At 50.4% G+C, this 17,706-nt stretch overlaps 3 protein-coding genes across 9 annotated transcripts; 2 read left to right on the top strand and 1 right to left on the bottom strand.

Annotated features, from left to right (window-relative positions):
* Positions 1-357: 357 nt before the first annotated feature.
* Positions 358-7,784, bottom strand: Ccdc137 (coiled-coil domain containing 137). Of its 4 annotated transcripts, XR_006075088.2 has the most exons (7): positions 7,651-7,784; positions 7,179-7,312; positions 6,043-6,265; positions 3,970-4,052; positions 3,670-3,749; positions 1,540-1,673; positions 358-572 (listed from the first exon to the last, which is right to left on the bottom strand). XR_006075088.2 is itself a non-coding variant. In XM_042283282.2 (6 exons), the coding sequence occupies exons 1-6, from the start codon at positions 7,782-7,784 to the stop codon at positions 1,602-1,604; spliced, it is 723 nt and encodes a 240-aa protein (XP_042139216.1). In that variant the 3' UTR covers positions 1,454-1,601. The 4 variants fall into 4 exon arrangements, 3 of the variants coding, with proteins under 3 accessions (XP_042139216.1, XP_006987750.1, XP_076400041.1); XM_042283282.2 differs by lacking the exon at positions 358-572 and having other exon boundaries at positions 1,454-1,670; XM_006987688.4 differs by lacking the exons at positions 358-572; positions 1,540-1,673 and adding an exon at positions 2,378-3,493.
* Positions 7,785-7,837: 53 nt separating this feature from the next.
* Oxld1 (oxidoreductase like domain containing 1) lies at positions 7,838-9,258 on the top strand. Of its 2 annotated transcripts, none has more exons than XM_042283279.2 (2): positions 7,838-7,971; positions 8,693-9,258. In XM_042283279.2, exons 1-2 carry the CDS (start codon positions 7,909-7,911, stop codon positions 9,098-9,100), a joined length of 471 nt encoding a protein of 156 aa, XP_042139213.1. In that variant the 5' UTR covers positions 7,838-7,908; the 3' UTR covers positions 9,101-9,258. The 2 variants fall into 2 exon arrangements, with proteins under 2 accessions (XP_042139213.1, XP_006987749.1); XM_006987687.3 differs by having other exon boundaries at positions 7,909-8,085.
* Positions 7,874-16,124, top strand: Pde6g (phosphodiesterase 6G). 3 transcript variants are annotated; one of them, XM_076543928.1, is made up of 4 exons: positions 7,874-7,971; positions 13,826-14,040; positions 15,046-15,086; positions 15,547-16,124. In XM_076543928.1, exons 2-4 carry the CDS (start codon positions 13,895-13,897, stop codon positions 15,621-15,623), a joined length of 264 nt encoding a protein of 87 aa, XP_076400043.1. In that variant the 5' UTR covers positions 7,874-7,971; positions 13,826-13,894; the 3' UTR covers positions 15,624-16,124. The 3 variants fall into 3 exon arrangements, with proteins under 3 accessions (XP_076400043.1, XP_015861709.1, XP_042139219.1); XM_016006223.3 differs by lacking the exon at positions 7,874-7,971 and adding an exon at positions 9,252-9,436; XM_042283285.2 differs by lacking the exon at positions 7,874-7,971 and adding an exon at positions 13,216-13,353.
* Positions 16,125-17,706: the final 1,582 nt, after the last annotated feature.

Here is a 17,706-nt window from a genome sequence, read left to right as displayed (position 1 = left end):
TTCTGAGTTTGATATTCTGACCATGTTCTCCAGAAAAAAATATAAAGTTCATGAAGTGAGTATAAGAACTGTGTCTCAAATGAGAAACAAAAACCAGGCAGGATGTGGTGGTGCAGGCCTGTGGCTCGAGCCACAGTGGAGGGATTATTTTGAGTTGAGGGGTTAAAGAACCGAGGCAACACTGGGGTCAGAAGAGCTTCTCTCAAAAAGGTGGGGTGTGGGGGACCAGGTGTGGTGGAACATTTCTTGGGAGGCAGAGGCAGGAGGATCTGGTTCCAGGCCATTATGGTCTACACAAACAGTCTCAAAAAAAACAAAAAGATGGGGGGGGGGGGTTTACTTCACCAGAAACAAGTGTTTTCATTGATTCATTTGTTCAGTGAACTTTTATTGCTCAAAGACACGCACAGGGGTAGGAGTTCCCACGGGTGAGCAGTAAGAGGCACAGATGGCACAGGGGTGGGTCCATTGGGCCAGGACTCGTCATCTTAGATCAGCTTGGTAGAGAATACTTAGTGGGTTGACCCACGCATCAGTCTGATCAGCTTGAAGTGCCCGATTTGGGCTTAAATCTGCTGAAAAGAGCCGGGCGGTGGTGGCGCACGCCTTTAATCCCAGCACTCGGGAGGCAGAGCCAGGCGGATCTTTGTGAGTTCGAGGCTAGCCTGGGCTACCAAGTGAGTTCCAGGAAAGGCGCAAAGCTACACAGAGAAACCCTGTCTCGAAAAAAAAAAAAAAAAAAAAATCTGCTGAAAAGAACCTGTAGCCAGTTACTAAGATCAAGGTGCTTGGTTTTCAATCAGGACAAAGTGGGGAGGTCTGGGGACCCCCAGGGGTGTTCTACCTTTACATGTCAGTACCTAGTCAGTCACTGAGGCAACAGTGGTGATGCCCCAGCCTACCTGTTAATATTTAAAGAGTGCTGCTCTGAAAGAGTCAGGAGTCCAAAATGGTAGCAAAGTCCAGGCCTGACCTTGGAGTAGGCAAGGAGCAAGAGCTGCCTTATGGTCTTCCACAGCAGAAGTGGGAAGAATGGGAAGACCATACTAGACAGGTGGCTCCATACCATCATTAGGTCCAAGATCCATTTGAGAAGGCTTAAGCACAGGTAAACAATCCTTTTGTGATAAAGCAGAGATTTTAAACCAGAGATTTACTATAGGTATTCTGAGAAAGAAAAGCACCTAAAAGAGAATACCTGAGGGGCTGGAGAAACGGCTCAGGGGTTGAAAGTGCTGCCTGCTCTTGCAAGTTCAGTTCCCAGCAACCACAAGATGGCTCACAACCATCTATAATGAGATCTGGTGCCCTCTGCTGGCATGCAGGCATTCCTGCATGCAGAAGACTGTATATGTGATAAATAAATCTTTTTTAAAAGTAATACCGCTGGGCAGTGGTCGCACATGCCTTAATTCCAGTACTTGGAAGGCAGATCTCTGTGAGTTCGAGGCCAGCCTGGTCTACAGGGTGAGATCCAGAATAGGCACCAAAACTACACAGAGAAACCCTGTCTAGAAAAAACAAAAAAAATAAAAATACCTGAAAGCATAGGTGTGAGCTTCTTTAAAGACATACCAAAGGTACATATGGGTAAGAGAGAGTTACCCAGACTTGACTTTACTGCAGTTCACAGAATTGGCCAATTGTGCTTTAAGTGGATGATGACACTGCTTCTGGAAAGAACAGAAAAGAAGCTGCAGCGACTGCAGTTCTAGTAACAGTGGCTCTGGGCCCTGTCTCTAGTCCGGATACTTAGTGGGAGATAAGTGGCCAGTGCTACTGTTGGGTGCTGTGTCTAAGCACTCATCCCCAGTCACACTGACCTGCACTGACTGGGACTGAGTCATGCGTCAGAGAGCAACGGTCCAGACTTCAAAGACAGCAAATTTAATCAGACTGTGCCTCCCCAGCAGGGCCCAAGCCTAGCTCTTTTGATGTCTACATGTGTTTTTTATTGCTGCTGGTTTTTTTTTTTTGTTGTTGTTGTTGTTTTAAATACTGTCTCATGTAGTCAAGACTGGCTTTGAACTCCCAATTCTTCCACCTCTACCTCCTAGGTGTCAGGATTATTGGGTGGTACCACACTCCTGAGGTTTAGATGAGTTTAGTATCAAGTACTCCCTCTTTTGGTACTATGGGAGACATGCTCAACCAGATTCCAACCCTGGTCCTCTCAGAAGGCCTGCCCTGCTGTGGGATGGTCTGTATGTCAAATTACTCTGATTGGTCAATAAATAAAACACTGATTGGCCAGTGGCTAGGCAGGAAGTATAGGCGGGACTAACAGAGGAGAAAAGAAAGAACAGGAAGGCGGAAGGAGTCACTGCCAGCCGCCGCCATGACAAGCAGCATGTAAAGACGCCGGTAAGCCAAGAGCCACGTGGCAAGGTATAGATTTATGGAAATGAATTAATTTAAGGTATAAGAACAGTTAGCAAAAAACCTGCCACAGCCATACAGTTTGTAAGCAATGTAAGTCTCTGTGTTTACTTGGTTGGGTCTGAGCGGCTGTGGGACTGGCAGGTGACAAAGATTTGTCCTGACTGTGGGCAAGGCAGAAAAACTCTAGCTACACTGCCCTATTTCCCAGAGTACTGTTATGCAGGACATGAACCTGTTCCTACTTTCTTGGTATAACCCCTCTGCCCTTCCTACCACTGAAACCTGGCTATGTGTATACCTCAAGGTGCTCAGCCAGTACCGACACCCCATCTCTATCCAAACCAAACCTAGACTGGGGCTCTGGCCTCTTGTACAGACCCCTGCAGGCAAATAAGGTGCTGACTGCCAGGCACCTGACTGATACACCTGCCCTTCCACGGTCCTGTTAACCTGCTTTGCCCCGTCCCTGCCTTGCATTGCACTGAACCCGGGGAACCTCTTAAGACACAAGGCTGACCTTCATCAGCAGCTTCAGTAATCAGCTGGATTAGGAATTGAGTCCTTTCTGCAGTGGTCCCGGCTTGTCTTCCCTGAGTCTTGTGTCAGAATGAAGGTAGGCTCAGGGAAACACCAGCCCTTCCCTCTGTGCCCCAGGCAAGTGCTGCGGAAACGTGCCCTGTACGGGACGGGATTCCTGGGTGGTCACTCTGAGAAGGATGATCTTAAAAGGGGAAGGGGAAAGGGAAGCACCCATCCCCATAATGAAACACCCCATCCCCATACTGAAAGCTTATGCTCAGGCCCCTATCCAGAGAAAGCATCTGCTGTCTTTCCCTTTCCAGGTCTAGCAGCTCCCAGGCCAGTTTCCAGGGGATTGCACCCTTGGGTCTCTGAATCACAGACAAGTTTGGAGCTTCCTCTGAGAAGAGCTGCCAGGTGGCTGGGCAGGCGTCACTTCCTGTCGCTGCAGCTTCTTCAGGGCTCTGTAAGCCTGCACAGCACGTTCCCGCTCTTCCCCCAGGATCCGCTGGCGGGCCAGTGAGGTGGCTGGAGTCAGGGACACACCACCAGGGCCCAAAAGCATCTTTAGCATTAGCGGTTTCTTGCCAGGCTGAGGAAAGAGAACGTTGTGGCACAAGCTGAGCTGGAAAAGATGGCAGAGGGCTTTGGCCGGTGCAGCAGCTCACAGTCCTTAAAGAAGCTCTTGGGCCAGGACGCTTGTTCCCCAGCAGAAACAGGAAGGACCCTGCCGATCCCCGCTCCCTGCATTACTTGGTCCCCACATACCGCATCTCTGCTCGTGCTCCTTCTAGGCTGGACTGTCAGCTCTGGGGGCTGTAGCACAACGTCTCCAAACTTCACAGTGTCTGCAAAGACAGTGACCAGAAGCCGCTGTTGACAGAGCCCGAGCCATTTCTGGCTCACCACCCACCCTCCCTTTCTTGGGGGCTTCAGAACTCACTCAACCACTGGCCCACTAGTGATGAGCCTGGGAGAGTCCACAGGTGCCCCAAGGAGATCTAAGGGAAAGACCAGGTGGGGCCCTAAGGGGACTGCAGCTTCTGTGCCTCCTAGGGGAAGAGCTACCTTTGAGCAGCTCCTGCTCCAGTCTCTCCACTGCTCGTGCCTCCTTTTTCTTCTGGGCTTTTTCAAGTCGCCGCTTCTGAAACCTGGGCAGAAGTACATGCTTTTCAGACTCCTAAGCTCTTGTTCCATCTTAGGGGCAGCAAAGGTCAGCCTGCTCTCAAGGACTGCAAGATGTGGAGCTGGGAGGCAAACCCATGCTCTGCACCCAACAGGCTTCCCAATGCTGTGGGATAATGCTTTTGTACACTGGTTTAATAAAACACTGATTGGCCAGTGGCCAGGCAGCAAGTAAAGGCAGGATAAGCAGGCAAGGAGAATTCTGGGACATGGAAGGCTGAGCAGGAGACGCCAGCCTGCTGTCCAGGGAGCAGCATGTAATGGCACACAGGAAAAGCCACGGAACACATGACAACATATAGATTAACAGAAATGGGCTGAGTTTCGGTGTAAGGGCTAGTCGGTGGTAGGCCTGAGCTAATGGCTGAGCAGTTTTAATTAATATAAGCCTCTGTGTGTTTACTTGGGTCTGAGCGGCTGCAGACCGGGTGGAACACAGGAAAACTTTCAGCTATACCAGTCAGCAGTTCTCAGCTCCAAGGAACAATGATAAAGCCTAGACATTCTGGGTTGTCAAAAGGATGGCAAGGATGTGGCTAAGTACCTTACAATGAGCATGGCCACACTGCTAGGAGCCATGGGCTGTCTACCTGGAACAATGCACTCCATATTGAATGTCAGTTGTGAGACTGGGTCAAAAGGGCCTTGCAAAGTACTGTATGTGTGACACACCACACCTCTTTTTCTTTTTTTTTTGTTCGAGACAGGGTTTCTCTGTGTAGCTTTGGAGCCTATCCTGGAACTCGCTCTGTAGATCAGGCTGGCCTTGAACTCACAGAGATCCAACCTGGCTCTGCCTCCTGAGTGCTGGGATTAAAGGTGGGTGCCACCTCCACCCTGCTCACACCATACCTCTGTGAGCATTTGGAGACTACTGCGGCTTTAGACTGGGCTTTGGTTCATGTAACTATAATACTAGAAGGAAGTAGAAAGCAATCTCATCAGAATAAAAAGGACACGTTTCCTGTACTAGTGAGGAGAAAAAGTAGGCAACGTAGCCATTTTTGTTGGTCATCTTTTTGTTTGAGACCCTGTCTGGCCTGAACTCACAGCAGGCCCCAAACCTCAGCCTCCTGGATCTTGGAATTATAGGCATGAGCCACCCATGCATGGTTGGAATTTTTCTTCAACTTCAATGAAAGCCCAGGCTGAGCCAGGCAGATCTCTGAGTTCCAGGCCACCCTGGTATACAGAATTCGTTCTAGGACAGCCAGGGCTACAGTGAAACCCTGTCTCAAAAACACTTAAAAAAAAAAAAAAAAGAAAAGAAAAGAAAAAGAAAGTAAGAAAGCAATTCTGGGCTGATTCTTCCTGAAAGTTGTGGTTCGTGCATATAAATAAATAAGTAAATACTTTTTTTTTTTTTTTTTTTTTTGCCTGCACACAAGCCAGGGGCAGCCTGGGCAGGAGGTGACTGAGTAAGTTGGGGGACTCAAGCTTGTGGCGGGCTTCCATCCTTGGACACCATCCCTATGGATGATACAGAGCATGGCTGACCATCGTGACAGTGGCATTAACTCTTCTTTACCGTCAAGGACACCAGGCCAAGACCACACAGAACTTGCACAAACGAGACAGACTCAAGTCTCTTAGAAAACCAAGAGGAACACTAGAGATGAACCCACTACAAAGCAGGTGACAGGCTACATAACCCACTTCAGAGCAGGTGACAGGCTGCATAACCCACTTCAGAGCAGGTGACAGGCTGCATAACCCACTACAGAGCAGGTGACAGGCTGCATAACCCACTACAGAGCAGGTGACAGGCTGCATGCCAGCCTCACAGGGGCCATTCCACAGGGTGAGTTCCTTGGGGATAATGTCTTAGCATCCAGTAAGTTCTCCTGTAGCAGACAGCAAGTTTATCTTTTTCCACCCAAGGCATTCAAGTGCCCTTCCTGTCCAGTTCTTCCTGTCACCAGAACCCACAGCCCTGGGGCTCCAGGTTCAACTCACGCTTTCTTCCGTTCGGACTTCTCCTTCTTGGGAGCTGCCTGCACCTCTGGCTGCCGAGTGGCCTGGTTCTTGCTAAGGAACAGCACATGCTGGGCCTCCTGCTCCATGCGCTGGATGTAGGCCACATCAGACTCTCCCTTCCTTTGCTTGAACTTGGGGACAATGATGTCTGGCTCTTCTCCCTTTGCTTCCTTTTCCAAGGTCTTCCTGAAAGCCACCTGGGCTGAGGACAAAGGACACCCAGAGTAGGTGTAAGACGATGCCCAGGACAGTGGCTGGTGACAGGTAAGCAGCCCATGACCATTTCCCTCCCACAGCAACAAGAAGGGAAGGCCAGGCTTAAGGACAAGCAGAGATCTAAAATGTTCAGTTCAGAGCAACCCTACAGATGTGATCTCATGACCACTGGCTCCTGTCAAAGATGTCCACTGCCAACACAGGTGAACAAAGAAACCAGAGTTCCAGCATTACAGGAGTGCACACCTGTAATCCAGCACTCAGGAGGCAGAGGCAAGTGGATCTCTGTGAGTCTGAGGCCAGCCTGGTCTACAAATGGAGTACTAGAACAGCCAAGACTGCTACACAGAGAAACCCTATCTCGAAAAAAAACAAAAACAAAACCTGATCTTTAATCCCAGCCACTCTGGAGGCAGAGGCAGGAGGATTTCCCTCAATTCAAGGCCAGCCTGTTCTACAAAACAAGTTCCAGGAAAGCCAGGGATACACTGAGAAACCCTGTTTCCGGAAAAAAAAACACACCAGTTCCATTGGAGAGATAGCTCAGCCATTAAGAATATGTACACCTCAAGGACCTGGGTTTGGTCAAGGAGATCCAACACCCTCTCCTGGCCTCTGCTAGCAACTGCACGCACATTCCTCCCGACCAGTCACACTTGCCTGTACATAATTTAAAAAATCTCAAAAGTCCAAGCGTGGTGAATTACAGAAGAGACTGCTGTCAAGTCTGTGCTGCGCCGTCCTCCCCTCAGGGCTCCGCTGTCCTCCCCTCAGGGCTCCGCCGTCCTCCCCTCAGTGCTCCTTCCCATACTCTGCACCCCTGCCTCAAACACCTCTAAGTCTTTGGGCAACTGGATGGGTACAAAGCTATGCTGGCACCTAGCAAGGGCTGTACATACCCTCCTTCTTTCTCTTCTTGTTACTGAGCGCCTTTTTCATCTCCTGTCGGCTCCTCATAATCTCTCGGAGTCGGAAAGGGATTTCTTGCTCATCTTGGTTCTTGGGCTTGCAATTCACTTTCTTCTTTTCTTTGCTGGAAAGATAACCCAGGAATGAGACCCTTCCCTAGTACAACATAAGCAGAAACAAAATAAGGATTATTACGCCTGTAAAGAAGCCGTGCTGGGGCCATGAACAGACGGTCCTCTCCTCACCCTTGACCCAGGCTGCCTTGAACTGGATCTTCTCAGCTTGCTAAAAAGCAAAAGGTGCTACGAAAGCCCAGGGAGGCAGCAGCCATGGCCTCATACCCGGAACGTGCCGCACAAGAAACTTGAGACACCGTTCATTCAACACATGGCTGAGAACGGGCCTGGCCTGAGTTATGTAGAGAAGCTCCCAGCTGAGTCCGATCCTGGGGACCGCACCCACCTGCGCTGTCCGGGCCGTGAGGCCGAGCGCTGCTGTCCCTGCGACTGCTGCTGCCGCCGCGCGTGCGGCTGTCCCGAGCCTCCAAGACCCGCCGACCGGGCGGTTGCCACGGCTGCACGTCCAGACCCTGCCATTATTACTCCAGGAGCTCCCAGCACGAAGCCATTTCCGCCCTCTTGCAAGACCCCGCCCTATGAGCATCACTTCCGCTTCCTGCGCTCCTTCCCAAATTCATTGGCCTCAGCGTCTGCACCAGCTATGGGAATACTGCTGCAGAGCCTGTCCCGGCGAGGCCGGGTGGGAACTGAGCTCTGCTACTGGGCAAGTACTCGCGGGCCGAGTGGGCCGCAGTGCCCCAGCTGGGTGGCCAGAAGCCTTTCGCACAGCCGGGGTGTCCCAAGTCTGGGAGGCCAGCCCGCCCTTGGAGGAGTCACGGTCAGCGAGCTCACTGAGAGCTTTCTTCAGTTTTGGGCCCCAGACGAGTTAGCGGGCACGTAAATTGCAAGAGTACCTAGTGACCGGGTCACGGGTGAATGTCAGACCCAAGTGTCTTTGAGGCGTTAGAGGCGGAGAACGGGGTGACCCGATATGCTTTGAGCTTCTCTTGTGAAATGATGGAAGGGAGATGCAGGACTGAGGAGGGTGCGGATAGATAGTCAGAACGGTCAGAGGAGACGTGCTTAGTTAAAACTGGCTGGTGAGGGTCAGCCGGCTCTGTGGCCTTCGCCTCCTCCTGTCCACGATCAGTCATCGATCTAGTCGTCTGATCTAGAGCTGTTCCTCCTGCAGTCGTTTGGAGCTCAGGCCCAGTGCCTGGCACTGAACCAGGCCCTTAAATGTCTTCTCATACCAACCAATACGTCCATTTCACAGACAGGGAAACAGTACACAGAAGTGAACTATAATAACTTGTCTACGGTCCTGCAGGAAGTGAGGAGGTTGAGAAGGACGTTGAGCCACTGGTCCAGTGCTAGAAAGACTAAACATTCCCAATGCCTTCCCAGCTTCCGGGAGAGTCATACTGATTATCCCATGTTCACAGGGGACACAACAGTTCTCCGGCTGGGACTGCTGCCAGAGTCTTCCCCGAGGAAGACACAGTGTTCTCCACAGACACCATGCTCCAGTGCAAGCCTCTGATAGCTGCAGAAAGTTGGGGATGGACCACAGGGAAGGTGCAGAGGATGACAGGAAGCCAAAGGCCTCCCAGCCCCCGGAGAACCTCATAAAACCCCCGGACTCTCTGTCACCTGAGCTCCAGCCTCCCACAAACTGCTGCATGAGTGGCTGTCCTAACTGTGTGTGGGTAGATTATGCAGAAGCTCTGCTGAGGCATTACCAGGATGGTGGGGAGAAGGCCCTGGCCACTCTAGAGGAGCATGTGACTGATGAGAACCTCAAGGCCTTCCTCAGAATGGAGATCCGGCTCCGCACACAGAGTAGAAGCTGAGCCAGTTTACCTGGGACTCCTCGCTGTAGACAGGTGCCACCCTTTAGAAGCAGCAGGGCCACTTTTATTCTTGAGTCTGGGAGATTCCACATGTCCACCAGGAATAGAAACTATTGTGTAACAACTTCACCTCTGAATAAATTCTCTGTGACAACCAAGTTGTGTTGTCCCTCTGTCTGTGTTGTCAACGAAAGCATACCTAGGCTAGCTGTGTGCCCCTGCTGAGGAGCCACAGCTTTCCTCACTGGTGAAGATGAACTAAAACCCTCATCTCCCTGAACATCCTGTGACAGGAGCACCTCCAGACCCCAGTGTACCTGGGATGTTCTGCTAACAGTAAGCTCTGGTTCCCATCTGTGTGGTAAATGAGAACCATCATGTGAGAGGGGCCTAGCTGCTCCCTGCCTCCTGCTGGGTCAGGGGGTGTGGGGGTTGGGGTGTGGGGAGGGGGTTCTTTCTTCCCTGTAGGTCCTCCCTTAGAGGTCTGAATACTGCTAGATGCAGTTGGGACATCAAGCTCCAGAATCAGCTGCAAGGTACTAGCAAGGGCTGAGCTTATATGTATTTGTGTGTGTGGTTTTTTTTTAAAGATTTTATTTTTTATTATGTATACAGCATATATGACAGCAGGCCAGAAGAGGGCACCAGATCTCATTACAGATGGTTGTGAGCCACCATGTGGTTGCTGGGAATTGGACTCAGGACCTCTGGAAGAGCAGTCAGTGCTCTTAACCGCTGAGCCATCTCTCCAGCCCCCACTTAAATGTATTTGTACCTACCTAACTTTGTTTAAGGGGAAAGCTAGGATTATAGAGTGACTTCCTATTGGTTTTAAGCTGATAAATAAGGCTTTTTCCAGGTTTGGTGTCTTACACAGATCTGTGACAAAACTAAGACCAGAAAGTCTGGGCATTTGCTAGTGGGTGACAGAAGACAGTTTAGGCTGGCATCTTGGACAGATGATGCATGCCATCCAAAGTACTCAGCAGAGTCTGGGCCCAGTTAAACGTGATAATAGTGACATCTATTAGATCCTAGACTTTTGTGTAGCTATTTACTGTAGATTGAAACATTTCCTTCTGAAAAGAGGTTCAAAAGAAGGTTGGTTTTTCTAGACAGGTTTTCTCTGTGTAGCGTTGGCTGTCCTGGAACTCCTTGAATGCACAGAGATCTGCCTGCCTCTGTCTCCCGAGTATTGGGATTAAAGGAGTGGGCCATACTTAGTGTAGGTAGACATTTGTTCACATCTCCAGGAAATGTTAACACCGTGAGTCCTATAAAAATCAGCATTTCCAGATTTGACAGTAAGGCCAGGCAGTATGAGATGCCCTCAAAGAAAAGGCATTGACCATCCCTTTGCAGTGGGTCCACGTCTGCTTCTGGGTATGTGGCACTTAAGTTCTCAGACTCTGCCACACTGGCCTGCATCTTATCCTATCCATCAATTTTATTCCCAGGTACTTACTACCATGCATCTGTGAAATGCTCCATAGTGGACCAGACACTAGCAGTATAACATGCCTCCCCTACCACTCCAGAGTAGAAGACAAAGGTTAACACAAAATCATGCAGAGCTGGTTGTGTTGGCACATGCTTGTAATTCCAACACTTGGAGGGCTGAGGAGGACAAAGACTTCAAGACCATCCTAAAGTTTGAGACCAGCATGGGACTACATAAGACCATGTCTTTATTTTATTTTATTTTATTTTATTTTTTTGGTTTTTCGAGACAGGGTTTCTCTGTGTAGCTTTGTGCCTTTCCTGGAACTCGCTTTGGAGACCAGGCTGGCCTTGAACTCACAGAGATCCACCTGCCTCTACCTCCCAAGTGCTGGGATTAAAGGCGTGCACCACCACCGCCCGGCTTATTTTATTTTTTAATTTTTTTATTTTATAATTTAATTTAATTTTATATATCAGCCACGGATTCCCCTGTCCTCCCCCCAAGACCATGTCTTTAAAAAGAAAAACAAGGGGCTGGAGAGATGGCCCAGAGGTTAAGAGTACCAACTGCTCTTCCAGAGGTCTTGAGTTCAATTCCAGGCACCCACATGGTGGCTCACAATCACCTGTAATGAGATCTGGTGCCCTCTTCTGTATACATAATAAATAAATCTTTAAAAAAAGAAAAGAAAAGAAAAGAAAAAAAAAACAAACAAAAAACGATTTCTAGCCGGGTGGTGGTGGTACACACCTTTAATCCTAGCACCTGGGAGGCAGAGGCAGGCGGATCTCTGTGAGTTCAAGGCCAGCCTGGTCTACAGAGCCAGTTCCAGAACAGGCTCCAAAGCTACACAGAGAAACCCTGTCTCGAAAAACAAACAAAACAACAACAACAAAAACGAACCAATTCTATCCAAACATACAAATGAGTGTAAAGAGAAAAAAGCTGATCTGAAACAGGTGTCCTATCCTAGCCTGCAGGGCCCCTAAGACACTGGGCACATGCAGAGGCCTTGGGGTTGGAATGTAAGAGACAGGGCTGAAAGGCAAGGGGGAAAAATAGGGGCTGCCACATAGAGCATCAGGGTCCACAGTCAGGTTCCTCGTAGATGGGACAGAAAGGGAGGGGTAAGCCAGGCAAGAACTGTCTGGAAGATGCCCTGTTGTTTCTGGAGGCATAGTCCCACAGCTGGTGAAGATAATACTTCTCCTTCCCTTCTTGACCACCTTCTGGAACTGGATGTCCTTCCTTCAGGCCCTTGATGCACCTGGACCCCTCCCGCCCACCCCCAGCATCCCAGTCAGTGGTGGCTCCCTCAAGGCCCAGCAATCTCATTAGTGTAGCATCAGAGAAGACAGTCATAATCTGCTCACCAGGAAAGGATAAATTCCTAGGCCAGTGCTCTGCTGACCCAGGTCCAGCCAACTGGCACCTGCGGCTCCCTGAGACCTGTCCAGCGCTTGGTGAGTAGTGACCCAGCTCACTGCCCTTTCTGACAGCCAGATGTCTGCTCATTCAGAGCTGGAGTTGGGGGAAGCCAACAGGCTTTTACTGCCTCTGCTGAGCTTTGAGTCTTTAGGCGCCTGTCCCCTTTCCCTGTCCTTTGGAGAGGACATTCTGCCAGTTACCTCCTCTGCTTCTCCACAGTATCAAATGGTAGTGCCTTACCAAAGCCAGCCACCTGATCATATAACTGAATGGCACCAGCTTTAGGTCAGTCTGGGTTAGGCATCTCAGGCATGGTTTCCATGGAGACAGCACTGGAGCTCTGTTGGGGGTTCATGGCCTTTGGCTAGAGAAGTGTTTTAGCACTGGGAAGTAAGGGATGGATGCCTCAGGGACTGAGAAGCCTGGTCTAAGCTCCTGAGTCCTGGTTCCTAAGCTGGTGCTAACTTCAAAGATAGAGGTTGAAACTAGGAAGGGTAGGGGAGCCACTGAGATTGAGGGAGACGTTGCCTACAACAGACTCATCCTGTCTGCTGACTAGTCTCAGCCTTGATGTTCCAGCAGACCACTGACAGTGGCTTAAGGCTGGATGGGCACTATACCACATAGGACAGAGAGCAGAAAAGGGTCCTTGGACGCCTAAGGGTTGAGGCAGCACCTCCTGTCTGGGTCACCTGTATTCAGCAGCATGTGAGGTTTATACAGCTTCCTAGAAACTCTGGGAGATTAGGAGTCTCCTTCGGGTGCTAATAGGATTACAGAAAGCTGTGCCGTCCTTGGCCAAAGTCACTGGGGCTTAGAGCTCTTAGGAAGAGGAGGAGGGATCATCCTGTATAGTGTCTTCTGGGTTGTGGCCTGATACAGGGCAGCGAGGGCAACTCAGCCTCACCAGAGCCCTAAGATGATGTCTAACCAAGAACAAGCCCCAAGTCAGTGAGCTAGTGAGCAGCCTAAGGGAACAATCCTAGTGTAACTGCCCTCCCTGAGACCTACTTCTGGCTTGGCCCTCTGAAACGGAGCCATGAAAGTGAGGGGTACCAAGTTCAGCTGTTTCTGGTTCAAAGACAGGCCCTTTCCTTAGGGCATCTCTGTGTTCCACTTTGTGGAGCATTTATTATTAAGTATCAGCAACAAGTCCAACCCCAAGGGACAAATATTAGCCAAAACCAACAAGTACATAAATATGAACAAACGTGCTTAAAGGGTCATATGTAAATAAATGAGGAATTTAGCAGAATGTGATATGAAGACATAAATTAGGACTGGAATACAGAATGACATGAGGTAGAGTCAGAGGAGGACTTCCTGAGAAGGGACCTGGTACCAGTGAAAGCAGCCTGGGGCTGCTCACCTGGAAGAGAAGGTAAGAGGCTGTGGGGAGCACTTGCAGGATCAGGAAGGAGTGTTCTTTGTTTACCATCCCAGGAGTCCTCAGAAGGCTTTTCACAGAGTGATATGGCTGGATCAGATTCCAGCGGATGAGAAGGAGGGAGGGAGTAAAAAGCCCTGGTTGGGGACGTGTGTGTGTGTGTGTGTGTGTGTGTGTGTGTCTGTGTGTGTCTGTGTGTGTCTGTGCATGTGCGCGTGTGCGTGTGTGTGTGTTTGATATGAGTTAGGAGTATGGGATGGGCACAAGGGAGTTCATGAGTTGTGTATGGCTGCCAGCAGTGGGAGTGGGAGGGGTCTGATGGTACCAGGAGAAGGAGAGCGCTGGGGAGCCCTGGTGGAGCTGGCGGTGGCTCTCTGGAATGGAGGCAGCTGTCCCAGGCACTCTGCTCCTAAGGTTGGAAGGGAAGAGCAAGGCTAATGGGATCCATCTGTCTGGTCTGCCCCAGCCTGCATGAGGAGTACAGCCCAGCCTGACAGAGTCCAGAAGTCACTGAAGTGTCTCTGACAGCCTCACCATGAACCTGGAGCCACCCAAGGCCGAGATTCGGTCAGCCACACGGGTTATAGGAGGACCAGTTACCCCCAGGAAAGGACCACCTAAGTTTAAGCAACGGCAAACCAGGCAGTTCAAGAGCAAGCCCCCCAAGAAAGGCGTCCAAGGGTAAGCCTAACAGCAGAGGGGAGCCTTTCCCACAAGGAGCACTCTTCCCAGGCTGCTGGGAGGACAAGGTGGAAGCTGGGGTGGGTCTCCGGCCATGGTTCTTTGCATATGTCTTCCTCCTGATAACTGGGGCCTCAGGAGTTTTAGGGGAACCAAGGGCCCATCCTTTACTCCAGGTGTAAATGCAGCCAGGCAGGTCTGGAGAGCAGACTGCCTGAATCTCCTCAGGGATGTGTGTGTGTACCCACCACATTCACCTGCGCACACACAGACACCACCTACATGTGAACACCGATAGACAACGTCTTGGCCAGTTTTATGTTGCTATGACAAAATAATGGGAGCTGAATACTTTGTGCAGAAAAGATTTGTTGTGCCCGCTGTTTTGGAGGTTGAAAGTTCCAGGAGAGGTGGTCTCAACTGTTTGACCTCGGGTAAAGACCCTGTGGCTATGGCACAGCCTAGAGGATGGAATCGTGGCAGGGGTGCTGGTAAAAGAGCCAGATCATATGGAGACGGAGAAAACTAGAAAGCCAAGAGGAACCAGCCTCTCCCTTATAGCCACCTTGTCTATAGAGTTATAAGCCTGTCCTGTGAGGATGGCATCAGTCCATGGCAATGGTCCCTTGTGAACACTCTCTTAAAGTGTCTCTCGGCACTCCTCTTAAAAAACCACCACTTCTCAATACTGTTGCACACTGGAGACACACACAGCACCCTCACACTCACTCACATATTCCATGTCACTCTCCTGTAGAGACCCACAGCCCAAATCCACCCACGCAACATTGTGTTGGTGCCTGCCTATGTGTACCTGGGCATACTCTTTCTTTCCTGGTCCTCAGCCTGTGAATCTCTGGGAAGCACACTAGCCCTGTGTTAGTGGAAGGGATCCCCCAGACCCTGCCCCATAGCAGATGTTGGGGAGGAAGCCTTCAGTCTGGTCTCCATGGGTGGCTAGATCTAGACCTGGAGACATCACCCCTGACCACTCTGTCCTTGCAGGTTTGGAGATGACATCCCTGGAATGGAAGGCCTGGGAACAGGTAAGACAACTCAGGATTGTTGTCTCTGGATATTCCTCCTAAGTCCCCTGCATCCCTCAGGCACACCCCCACAGGTCCCAGGTTCCTCTCTTTATTGCTTAACCTGATTCCCATCCTGTCCTCTGTTTCTCTCCCAACATCAAACTTCAGATCCCACTGAGAGGGGTTGTTCCATGGGGGTAGAATCTCTAGGCACAGGAGAAACTTTTGCTGATTCCCCCAACTTCGGCAAAAGGTCCTTGAGCTCCCCATTTGGGCCTGCCACATTCCTCTCTACTAGAGGCAGGACCCAGAAGACAAAGTTGGTGCTTCCTGCCGAGGAGGAAGATTCGCAACCAGAGTTTAGACTCCCATCCTAGGCAGACATGGCTTTTATTTGGGGAGTGGAAAGCAGGACACAGGGAATGCTGTGGTCAGTGCTGGGGTCGTGGAGCCCTTTCTAACCACACCTTTCCTGCAGACATCACTGTCATCTGCCCTTGGGAGGCCTTCAACCATCTGGAGCTGCATGAGCTGGCTCAGTACGGCATCATTTAGTCAGTCCCTGCTACGTGAGCCATGGAAGAGGCCTGCTGGAGACCCGCTCTTCCCTACCACTCCCACCCTCTGTAAGCCCTGTCCAGGATCCCTGCCCAAGCCCAAGCCCGAGTCCCTAGCCAGGTTGTCCCTGGCCTCCAGGTGGGACAACTTCATGCCCTGACACCAGCCACCAGAGCCGACAGCCTCCCACAGGCCACTCTGCTGACCTGAAGTCCCTGGTCAGAAGAAAGAAGGGAGGGGGACCCAGCCCCACCTCCTGTCCTTCTTGTGGCTGGAATGCAGGAGTGGACTCCCCAATAATGCTTCCCTGAACTGCCTTCTGTGGGTAAGAAAGTTCCTCTGTCCTGCAACCCTTCCAGATGGGTGTTTTGGGGTGGGACACTGTCCTGGGGTGATGTGGTGAGAGAGACCGAGGTTACTCCACCCATTATACCAGCCTTCCCAACATACTCTGTCCCTTGTCCCTATTGCAAAATAAAATTAGCATATCCTTGCTTATCTGAGGTGCTTTGGTGGGCGTGGCACATACAGTAGGGTTGCTTTGTCTGTACCATGGAGGAAGGTTCAGGGCATGTAGAAGTAGGAGAGATTGGCAAGAGAGAGAAAGAAAAAAAACTCCCATAAATCACATACTCCACAGAGGCTCGGCCTGGAGGTCCTGGACATATGAGCCTGGCCCTGACCCTCACTCCTGGTGGCCATAGTCAATGAAGCAGATTCTCCAAGAAGGCAGGAACGAACCAAACTAGAAACCTAAACACAGGCACCTAATGAGTAGCCCCATGGCCCAGGCAGTCATCCTAAGCCTGAGCTGACACCTGCTGTGCACCCCAGTAACCTGAGAGTTCCACTCTGAGAGGTAGGGCACCCCAAAGCACCCACAATACTTAGGGTAAGCATATGATTATCCCTTTGAATGACCAGGAAATGGCTTTCAGAAGGACCCTGTGTGCTGGGCATTGCAGTGCACCCTTGTAATCTCAGACTTGTAAGCAGGAGGCAGGAGGGTGAAGGTCAACCTCAGCTACTTAGGGAGTTCAAGGCCAGCCTGCAATACACCAGGCTCTGTCTGAAAAAGAAAGAATAGAATAGAAAAGAAAAAGACCCATCTTATGAGACAGCCACAGACTGACCATGTTAACTCTACAGATGAAATCAGAACTGGGCTGCCCACACTCAACCCTAGCTGGGAAATGAGGAATTGTCTCCATCTTGATTTGAGGAAGACAGTCCTGGTCATTGTGAGATCTGTAGTTTACTATGCAAATGTGAGTGCAAACACCAATAAACAAGTCTTCCTTCTACCAAAAGAAGCTTTCTACAGGGTGTGGCCTGAGCCATACCCTACATCTCACCAAAGACCAGAAAGCAGTAGGAGGCCCATGAGAAGCCAGTCCTGTGGAAATGGGGATCTAGAGCCAGTCAGGGTGAGTTAGATCAGAGTAGGTAGCTGAGGTTGGAAGCAGGATCCCCTTTCCTGCCAGCCTAGTAGGAAGCAGGTGTGCTCAGGCACAGACCATGGTAGCCTTTGCAAAAGACACCCATGGGCTTTGGTGGGTCCCGAGAAATCAGGAGTGAGGCAGCACAGAGTCAGTCTAGGTGTGTGGTGATATTGTGTTCCCCAATATATTGTGCACCCTAATAAACTTATCTGGGGTCAGAGAACAGAACAGCCACTAGATATAGAGGACAGAAAATGGTGGCACACACACCTTTAATCCTAGCATTCCAAAGGCAGAGATCTGCTGGATCTCTGTGAGTTCAAACCCACACTGGAAACAGCTAGGCATGGTGACATACACCTTTAATCCCAGGAAGTGATGGCAGGAAGCAGAAAGGTATATAAGGCGTGAGGACCAGGAACTAGAGCCTGGGTAAGCGTTTAGGCTTTTTAGCAGCAATTCAGCTGAGATTCATTCCAGATGAAGACTCAGGCATTCAGTCTGAAGAAACAAGACCAGCTGAGGAATTGGCAAGGTGAGGTTGGATGTGGCTTGTTCTGTCTCTCTGATCTTCCAGTGTTCACCCCAGTACCTGGCTCCAGGTTTGTTTTCATTACTAAGACCCTTTAAGATTCTCG

This window comes from Peromyscus maniculatus, chromosome 8 (assembly GCF_049852395.1).
Source record: "Peromyscus maniculatus bairdii isolate BWxNUB_F1_BW_parent chromosome 8, HU_Pman_BW_mat_3.1, whole genome shotgun sequence".
Lineage (NCBI taxonomy): Eukaryota > Metazoa > Chordata > Mammalia > Rodentia > Cricetidae > Peromyscus > Peromyscus maniculatus.
This window is presented reverse-complemented; position numbering and strand designations above follow the sequence as displayed.